The 10,324-nt window shown below is 47.1% G+C and overlaps 1 protein-coding gene across 1 annotated transcript; it reads right to left on the bottom strand.

Moving 5' to 3' along the window:
* Positions 1–237: 237 nt before the first annotated feature.
* Serpina12 (serpin family A member 12) lies at positions 238–9,800 on the bottom strand. The gene is made up of 4 exons (XM_057783396.1): positions 9,167–9,800; positions 6,466–6,736; positions 1,782–1,929; positions 238–429 (listed from the first exon to the last, which is right to left on the bottom strand). The coding sequence occupies exons 1-4, from the start codon at positions 9,798–9,800 to the stop codon at positions 238–240; spliced, it is 1,245 nt and encodes a 414-aa protein (XP_057639379.1).
* Between the last annotated feature and the right edge of the window lie 524 nt (positions 9,801–10,324).

Genomic DNA, 10,324 nt, shown 5'->3' with positions numbered 1-10,324 from the left:
GGTGTGGGTAGGGGTTAGCGTTTAGTCCAGCAATGTTGATGGCTAGGGAAGGGACTAAGGTGGACACAGAGTTCAAAGCCCTGAGAGCCAGAGAGGCTGCTGGTTCAGGTAGCAGTGGAACACTGTGACTCTGGAGGATTGGGTTAGAATGCACCCGTGGCCGCCTCCTGTCACACAGGTGAAATGTTTCCAACCCTAGGAGACTGGTGAGGTCTGAAGTCAACAGAGAATCCTCCTTTATTTTTCAGTAGGATCATTAATCCTTGCCAAGAAGATCATGGAAGGCAGGGACTTCTCATATATCATCACCAGGAAGGGACTGTCAAGCTTGATCCTTTGTGGGGTCTCCATGGGCAGTGTCTGGGCTCCGGAGCCCGCAGCCCCTTCCATGCCCTTCTCGTCCATCTTCAGCTCAGCCTTGTGCACAGCCTGTGGAACCAAGAGATGGTCAGTAGCCGTCGAGCCTCTGGGGGCTACAGTGGGCAAAGGTGGGAAGCCCAGAGAGGGAGCATAGTCAACAGGATGATGGTGTTACCATGGAAGCGGGGGAAGGGGAGAGATGCAATGGGGCTTGCTGCTTTCCTTGAATTTCAGGAGCTCACCAACAGTGAATGAGGAGGCAGAAATGGCTGTAAAATTATATCTCCACCTGTGTGATCCTACTTAGAGGGCAGGATTCTCCCACAATCCCCTGCCACAGCTCCCTCCTAGAATGACTTGCCCCCTCCCTTTACTACACTTAGCACCCATCTATTCCCGGACCTGGACCTCCTACATTGGCCATACCCCTCCCTCAGATGGGCACTCCCCTTAAGTAGTGATGTGGATGAGAAATATCCTCATAGACTCATGTATTTGAACACTCGGTTCCCCAGTTGATGGCACTGTTTGGAGAAGTTCACCAAGGGTAACCTTGCTAGAGGAAGTAGGCCACTTGGAACGGATTTTGAGGGTTTAGAGTCTCACCCCACTTCCTGTTCTCATTCTGTACTTCCTGTATGTAGATGAAGTGTGGTGGACTAGCTTCTGCTCTGGCTGCCTGCTATCCTACCTTCCCTCTTAAGGTCTGTCACTCTGGAACCACAGACCATAATAAACTCCTCTGTTAGTTGCCTTTGGCTATGGGGCTTTATCACAGCAGCAGGAATGTTAGTAATACACCCCGTTTTCCTGTTACTGACATCTTGCTCTTCTATGTCATGTTAAGCCCCAAACTGGGTTGCTAATATATAAAATATCTAGTTAAATTTTCATTCATGACAAGCAATGGTTATGTTCAAGTATGAATATGCTCCCATGCATTATTCTGAACATACTTATGCTACAAAACAGTTATGCATTACATCTCTGAAATTCAAATTTAACTGAGAGCCCTTACAGTGTGTCTGTTAAGTCTGAAGATCCCTTCTACATGGTAACCTTTTCCTGCCCTGGTAAGCAGATTGTGACCTTGCCGCAGGCCATGGCCACTGCCTGTCTGTCTCTATGGTGCACTTTCCTCGATCTCAGAAGCCTGTGAAACCTTAGCGAGCAGGGTCAGGTCAGCCTCAAACTGGTTATGGGTCTAGTAAATATCCCAGCATTTGATCACTATGCAGAGCATTAAATCAACTTCCAGTATAGAATGCATGATTGCCTATTCTAGTTTTAGAGACTGGAATCAGAGACTGAGGGGTGGTTTGCCTGGGATCACAGGGCTGTCTGCCCTGAGGGTGGCTCTGGTCAAGGCTGCATGAAGACTCCTGTGTGGGAGGGGACAGTAGTGCAGCCAGGTGGCTTACCTCTCCCACTTTCAGGCTGCGATGAGATGAGATCCTTGTGAGGTCACCATGCTCCTCAAAGATTTTGCTGATGCCCAGGCGGGAGAGAACCTTCTTCATGTTGTATGTAGAAGAGATATGGAGCTTGGGCACCCACAAATCTACCACTCTGTGGGGTAGAGGAGGACAAGGGTGAACGGAAGGACTCTATGATTGTTCAGGGTAGGTTCCAGGAAAAAATGGTCAAGGAGACCTTTACCCTCTCAGCACTGAGACTCACGGGTATTTCTGTCCTTGGAATGAGAAAGGCTCCACTCTGGGACTGGACATCTCACACTCGCTGACTACATCTTGCTTCCTGCCCAGCCTGCTCCTGCCCAAACACCCATTCATTGGAAACATCCCCAGGCTCCTACCCCATGCTCATGACCTCTCTGTAAGACGCTTGCCAGCGCTGCAGCCTGAGTCAGTTTAGACCCCTGCAAGCCTGCGGGTAGAGACAGCAAAGCCTAACATCTGGAGCCAGTCAGAGCTGAGTTCAAGCCCACTCTGCTTCTAGAGGCCGCATATCTGGGGCAAAAGATCTTGGTCTTCTGGGCCATGCACATGAGGAGGACTGCACCTGCCTTGGACCCCTTCTCCACCTTTGCTTCTGGTTTGTACAAAATCCCAGTGTAACCAGATACTGTTCATAGGCCTAATAATCCCCAAATCTGCCTTTCTGCTTACTTATTTGTTCAACAAATAGTGTTTAAGCAGCTACTATAGACGTGATGAACAGGGCAGGAAAAGCCCTTGTCTTGTCCTATGTTCCAGCAGGGAAGATGGAGAATAAAATCAACACTAAGAAAAGCATATTGTAGGCATTCACAAATACTGGTAGTGTGTAAAGAGGCAGTAAGTATGAAGGAAAAAGAAAACAGATCAACTTGTGGGAATCAAATAAGAGGGTTGGGCCAGCCCTGAAATGGAGTTGGGCCAGCTAAATTTCCTCCCTGAGTCAATAGGGAGCCGTGGCAGAATTTGAGCAGAGTAGTCTTAAGATTTGAAAGGATGACTCTGCTGTTCTGCTTAGAATAACACACTCATGGTTTTTGATTCTGGGACAGGCATGGTTGCCAGATAACAGACCAGAGCCTCAGAGATGGAGGGAAGAGGCCAAGTCCCAATGGGCTCCAATGTGAGGCAATGGAGCTTCCAAAGGCATGCAGAAGGAGTTTGGAGAAACTGATCAAGCATTACCCAATGGGTGAAGCTTGAGTTAATGGAGGGTAGAGATGCTTCGGAGACAGGTGGGCCTGAGCAGAAGCAGGGAGGCTTTCCAAGGCTAAGAGTCCCTGAAGATGTCCAGGGGCATTCAGGGTAAGTCATAAGGGAAAGGGCTCTGGTGATTGTGATGAAGGGAATTGGGGCTGAGGATAAGAATCTTGTTGTGGTTGACAAAGTGTTAGTGTGCCTGTGGCAGTCAGCAGGGAGTAAATCTAGATAGCAAAGAGCTTGAAGACTGAGCCTTCTGTCACTGTGCTCCTGCTCTAAGGTAGGGATGGGGGAGGGGAGTCAATAAGGAGAGTGGCCAGCAGAGCTGTGTCACACCAGGGTGCCCTGGGAGGCAATGGTATGGCTGGCTAGTGGGAAAGAAACACTCAGGTGTTGACTCTGCAACATGACCCCCCCCTTAGTCACCCTGGTCCCTAAGAAGAAGAGAGTGCAAAGGCTTGGTCAAGTGAGTCTGAGGAGGGGTAGGAGGCAGGGCATAGAGGTGAGTGCTTCAGGGCACTCATGGTAGAGGGAACCAAGGGCCTTGAGTAGTGAGCAGAGCCCCTGGGAAGGGTTTAATAACATCAGGGGTTTCTCTCAGGCCAGCACAAGGGATAGGCCCACCAGCACGTTGTAGTGGGAGCTGAGGGCTGTGTTCCTGCCGCCCCAGCTCCTGGTAGCCTGGCTCTGAGAGGAGCTGCCTTGCATCTGAGCTCACTTCCTCTTCCTCCCAGCATTCTGTTCTGTTTACTCCACCCACCTATGTTCTAACCTATGAGGGCCAAGCAGTTTCTTTATTATTTAGCCAATGACCTTCCTCCATCAGCACGTGGGTGAGAGGACAGATGACATATGCCTCATGTTTGCTGTGGAGAAGCCAAGACTGTGTGTGGTCAGTTAATCTAGCCCCCATGAGGCTGACTGAATGGCAGGAAGTGTAATAGCGTCCTTTTGGCCAATGATAAAGAAGCCAAAGAAAGCACATCTGGTGACAGGAAGCAAAAAGCAAAGCTCTAGAATGATGTTCCTGAGTAGTGAAAGGACACAGCATCTGTGTACAAATACGGAGACTAAAAATATGGCAAGACTTCCGTGCTTGTCAGTGACAAGGCAGAAAACACAGGACAATCAATCCATGAACCAATAAAGAAACTGGGGAACTTACATATGCACAGTGGAGGTACAACGCATAGTGGAGTCATATATACACAGAGGGTGTATATATGCACAGTGGAGTGGAGTTATATATGCACAGTGGAGTGGAGTTATATATGCACAGTGGAGGTATATATGCACAGTGGAGTTATATATGCACAGTGGAGGTATATATGCACAGTGGAGTTATATATGCACAGTGGACATACATATGCACAGTGGAGGTATATATGCACAGTGGAGTTATATATGCACAGTGGAGGTATATATGCACAGTGGGTGTATATATGCACAGTAGACATATATATGCACAGCTGCTATGCGTGAAAATGAAAGAATCAGATTTGCAGGAAAATGGTTGCAGCTGGAGGTCACGTTAAGTGAAAGAAGCCAGACTCAGAAAGACACATATCTAAACCCATGTAAACCAACTATGTGATGCATGCCTGTCATCCCAGCACTCAGAAAGCAGAGGCAGGAGAAGTGGAAGTTCAAGGTCATCCTTGGGTACATGGGCTAGCCTGGGTTACATGAGACCCTGCAGCAATGAACTGAAAAAGAAAAAGGAGGAAAAAATTCACATATTAAATGTTTGCTCTTGTATGTGGAATTTAGACTTAAATATTATCATGTATATACATGTATGTGTATGCATATATTTGTGACATGGAAGAAGAAAACCAAGACAGACTAAGTTCAAGAGAACAAAAAAGGGAGTAAGAGTAACAGGGGAAGGGAGAACAAAATAGCAAGTTTTCTCTCAAATACAGAATCTAGACTAGCACACATATGCACACTCTTAACATGTGTGTGACATGATACCAGAAAGGGTACGATTTGGGGAGAGAAGGAGGGGACCAGTGTGCACGGATGTGTGTACACACAGATGTATGTATATATATGTATATATACACAAAGATTTGTATGTTTGTGTGTATATATATATATGAAAATATCATAAACCCATTTTAGTACATTTAAAAATTTAATTTAAAATTTTAAATGAAACTTTAAAATTAAAATATGGAGAAGCAATATTTTGAATCAAACTTAAGAAATAACTATCTCCAATATCATTCACTTTCTATATAGAATTTATGAATAAGAATTTTAAACTTGAAAAAATAAACCTCAGGCTGCTGAAAATGGATGGTCTCCAATCCATTCATATAGTGAGGCAGGGAACTGAGGACATGCACAAACCATGAAGCTAATGGATAGGAAGGTAGAGGACCCTTGACATTAACTGATGTGAAGGTGGCAGACTCTTCATGCTAACTGATGGGAAGGTAGTGAACCCTTGATGTTAACTGGTGGGAAGGTAGCTATTTTAAAATCCCAGAAACTTCTACCTCTCAAAGAGGAAAACCTAAGCTTTTACTCTGGAACTCTGGGCATCAGGCTTCAAACTATGTGAAGAATGACTCAGTGCGCAAGCCAGGCTGGAGGACTCTGGTGCCTGAATTCCAAATATGTTCAACACTCTTTGAAATCAGGAGTGTTGGTGGGAGGGGTTAGGCATGCATGCGTTGAAGTGATCCTTACTCTTAGAAAAGGGTGTAACTCTTCAGCCTCTCCTAGACCTTCCATGGTAGGGAGGAGCTTCAATGATCAGTCAATCTCCTCCTCCTCCACCTCCTCCTCCTCTACCTTCTCCTTCGTCTCCTCTTTATCCTCCTCCTCCATTGCCCAGTAAAGGAAGACAAAGATTTCTAGGCTTGACTCCCTGTCTGTACTTTAAAATAACTTCATGACTAGTTCAAATGTGCCTGGAAAGCAGGGACGCTGGCCCATTGTGTGTGTCCTGATTAAATAAAATGTTCCCTTTAGCAGATGTGGACAGTCCACCACCCTGAAAAGAGATGGGAGTCTCTGATAGAAGAGGTGGACATTACTGGTGGTGGCTACTCCAGGCCCTGAAGGGGCTGGGACATAGATGCTTCTCTGCTGAGAGGGTCCCCTTGTCATCCCATGTGTCCATCCTTTGTGTAAGATCCCATCACTCCTCTTCCTTAGTTCAGCCTTGCAGCTGAACTTTAAACACCACTCCCTCTGTGAAATGCTCCCTGACTGCCATCCTCCAGCAAGACTCTTTCCCACACTCCCACAACTTTGTGTATCAACCTCGAAGAGCCAGTGTCTTGCCAACTCCTGGATTTAGTCCCAGCCTCCTGCACATATTAAGAGAGCCCCAATGAGGGTCTGGCCGTGCACTAAGGAAAGAAGAAATGAAGAGAGTGGGAGAGAAGAGAGGAAAAAGCAAGAATCTCTGTGGACCAGGCTCAGACTTTACCTTTTTGCGAGCAGGCTTTTCCATTTGGCAAAAATGTTGGCCTGCAAGCTCTTCTCTAGTATCTTCATTTTGCCATTGTCGGGAAGGACGAAAGTGGCTGTGATGTTTCCTCGGTAGGGTATTTCCAGGATGGTGCTGGAGAGCTGGCTGTCGTAGGCTACATCATATAAGCCCCTTCGAAACATCATGGGTATCTTCACAGTCTTGTCTTTGTCTACAAAGAACTCTTCCTCTTTGGTTTCTTTTGGATTGAATTCATGCTGCCACCTGGCTTAGAATCGAGGACAGGCAAAATGGCACAGGTGTACAGAAGAAAAGGAGGGGACCAGACCCAACTGATCCCTGTCTACCATTCACGTGGGTTCAGAGGGAAGTGATGGGATGCCAGGGAGGGGTTCCTGAAGTTCTTCCTTAAGCCTGGAAGACCTCTATAGGATGGACACAGGCCAAGGGACCAAATTGAAAGAGCGTGGACTAAAGTTACAGAGCTGTGAAGGGCACAGCACATTACTCTAAATCCAGGCACCCCTGAGGCTGAGACAGCCATAGCTTGTATCTCAACAGAGCCTGGATGGTAGTTTTGGGGGTTATTTGGTTTCCTGAAAGTGAAAATGCTTAAGTCAGTGTTCTGAAGCCAATCTTCTGGGGGTGTGATGAAAAAGCCATGGGCCAGTGTGCTGTGGGGCTCTGCTGCAGATCTCTGCCTGCACTCTTCTGCTGCATCTGTCTATTTGTGTATGTGTGTGCACGCGTGTGCATGTGCGTGTGTGTGTGCATGTGTGCATGTGTGTGTGTGCATGTGCATGCGTGTGTGCATTGTGTGAGTGTGTATGCATGTGTGGTGCGTGCACACACGTGTATGTGTGTGAGTGTGTGTGTGCATGTGTGTGTGTGTGTAGAGGTTTGAGGTTAAAGCTGTGCATTCTCCTCTGTTGTTCTCTAAATTATTTTTCAGTCAGAACTTACTGAGCCAGAAGTTCACCGATTGGCTAGACTGGCCAGCAAGCTCTTGTCTCTGTCTCCCTACTCCAGGGGCTAAGGTTATAGATATGTACCAACTTGCCTGGATTTATTATTATTATTTATTTACTTATTTATTTCTTGGTTATTTTGAAAAGGGTTTCTCTGTAGCTTTGGAGCCTTTCCTGTGTTGTAACTAGCTTTTGTAGACTAGGCTGGCCTTGAACTCACAGAGATCTGCCTGCCTCTGCCTCCCAAGTGCTGGGATTAAAGGTGTGCGCTACTAATGCCTGGCCTGGGTTTTAATATATGTGCTGGGAACTGAACTCAGGCCCTCATACTTGCAAAACAGGCATTTCTGCACTGAAGTCATCTCCTCAGGATTCCTCTACTTTATCTAGAGCGTGCTATGACATTGCATATAAACTCACAGCTGTATCATTTCAAAACTGCTCTTCTCAGAGCTTGAGGGTCAGTTCCTTGAGTCCTAATCCAGGCTTCACAGCTCTGAAAGGATGACCTTGAACAGGTATCTCGATCTCCCTGGAAGGATATTGACAGGCAGGCCAAAGGACTGCTTGGGGACTTGGCTGGACGAGGCAGTGGAGCTGCTGTGACAGTGAGCGTTGGGCGGACACTCCTCCCAGCACCGCTGTCCCACCGCTGCCCCTAACGGTGAGCTGGAGCTATCCCAAACTCTCCTTAGCCCTGTCTGGTTTGGGAAGACTGGCTTCAGGTGGCCATGGGCACTTCCCTTTCCCTCACTAGTGGAATGTGGGGGCCATATCTGGGACCAAGTTGCCGAGCCAAGTGATGGCCTTGCCTGGGCTGAGGAGTGTTAGCCTTTGATTTTCTTTTCTTTTTTCTTTATTTTTCTACTTTGGAAACCCAGTGTGTGTGTGTGTGTGTGTGTGTGTGTGTGTGTGCGTGCGTGTGTTATGTGAGTTCAGATATTGGAGAACATTCTTCCATCTTCTCTTTTCAGCCTTGAGGAATGAATTTCCTACACTTAAGGAATTTCCTACACTTAAGAAATCTCTGAAGGCTGATAATGGAATGAGGGTATCAAACAAAATGGCCACCACCACCACTGCCATCGTCACCACTGCCATCATCACCACTGCGATCATTACTGCGATCATCACCACTGTCATCTCTACCACTGCCATCACCACCACTGCCATCACTTTGTCCCTGCAGAGAAGGCTCTAGGCCCTAGAGAAGTGGGTTCCAGTTCTGAATGATAGTTTTAGAACTTGGAGTAAATAACCTCTCTCTCTCTCTCTCTCTCTCTCTCTCTCTCTCTCTCTCTCTCTCTCTCTCTGTCTCTCTATCTCTCTGTCTCTGTCTCTTTCTCTCTCTCTCTCTCTCTGTATGTATCTGTCTGCTCCAGTTTTCACTTTTCTTTCTCATCTAAGAAGCAGAGACTCCAACTTCTAAATCAAAACATGTGAGGACAACCAGTCACAATGAAAACACACACACGCGCACACACATACACACACACACACACAGAGTAATCTAGACTACAAAGCTCACTTCCCCATCCCCATCATTTCTGCTCTGAATCCCAATAACTCCTCAGTGGGTTATGTATCTTGGTGCTCACTTTAGGGTTAGAACAGACAGAGTCCTGGCTTGTTACTGACACCGGGATCCAGACTCACAGAGTGAGCAAAGGATGGGATCAAGCTACTAACCCGAGTCCCTCCACACACCCCTAACATCGGCCCGGCCTTACCTCGAAAGTAAATATAGTTTGCAAGAAGCATCACCGTGCCTGGGTCTATGCTTTTGACCAGGTTGTTGATGATGTTGTGGGTTTTCCGACTGATGTAGCTGTTGATTTCCCTCTGAGTAGAGTCCAAGTCCTGGAAACTAGTGAGCACCATGTCCGCATCATACACGGTCTTAGCCAGTCTCAGGAACCTCTTCTGGGGCTTCAGCTTCTGGTCCATAAACAGGGCATTGCCCAGGTCTATCTTTACGTCCTGCATCTCTCTGTTGAGTTTGTGGAGGAGGTAGTGGAAACCCAAGTGCATGTCCTTTTCAGCCATCTCCTGCAAGTGGAAGCCCTCCCTGATTTCCTCCAGTGTGGAATTCTGGGCCCCTAGAGTCAGCATGGAGAAGGCAGTAGACATGCTCAAGGGAGAGAAGAAGATGTTCTGTTGAGGGCTCTTGGCAGCCAGTTTCTGGAGTAGCTGGAAGCCAAACTCCATGTTGTGCCAACCAAGTTTTCGGGCATCTTTCTTGCCCCTCCACTCTTGGACTCTGACTGGAGACCCATAGGTATCTGGAGCATCTCTGTCCTGCAGGAGCCCTTTCACAGCAAGAAGACCTGCCAGAAACAGGCCCAGGCCCAGCATGAGGTTCATTGTCCTTGGAGATGATCCTGTTGGGCAATAGGGCTGAGGTTAAAATGAGAAGACAACCCCATGGCTTCTGTCTTAGCTCAGGAAGACCAGTGGGAGAAGACAGTGACTGTGGAGTGCTGAACACCATTGTGAGGTGCTTTGAGAGTCTTGATATCTAATCTTTGTCATCTTCCCAGGGACTAGAAATTATTGTCCCCATGTCCTAAGTGAGAGGCCTGAGTATAGATCACCATTCTCAATTAATTTTTTGTATTTATTTACTTATCTTTCTGAGCACACTCACACACATACACACATACACAGCTACACACACAGCACAACACGTATTTGACTATCAAAGGATAGTTTGCAGAAGCTGGTTCCCTCTTTCCATCATGCAGTCCTTAGGCTCAAAGCTAAGTCATCAGGCTTGGTAAGCAGTGCTTTTACCAGCTAAGCCATCTTGCTAGCCCGCCACTCTTGCTTTTCAGCCCTTCTCTCTTACCTTTGTGTGTGTGAGTGTATACATGATGCACATGACCATG

Source organism: Chionomys nivalis, chromosome 10 (genome assembly GCF_950005125.1).
Source record: "Chionomys nivalis chromosome 10, mChiNiv1.1, whole genome shotgun sequence".
Taxonomy (NCBI): Eukaryota; Metazoa; Chordata; class Mammalia; order Rodentia; family Cricetidae; genus Chionomys; species Chionomys nivalis.
This window is presented reverse-complemented; position numbering and strand designations above follow the sequence as displayed.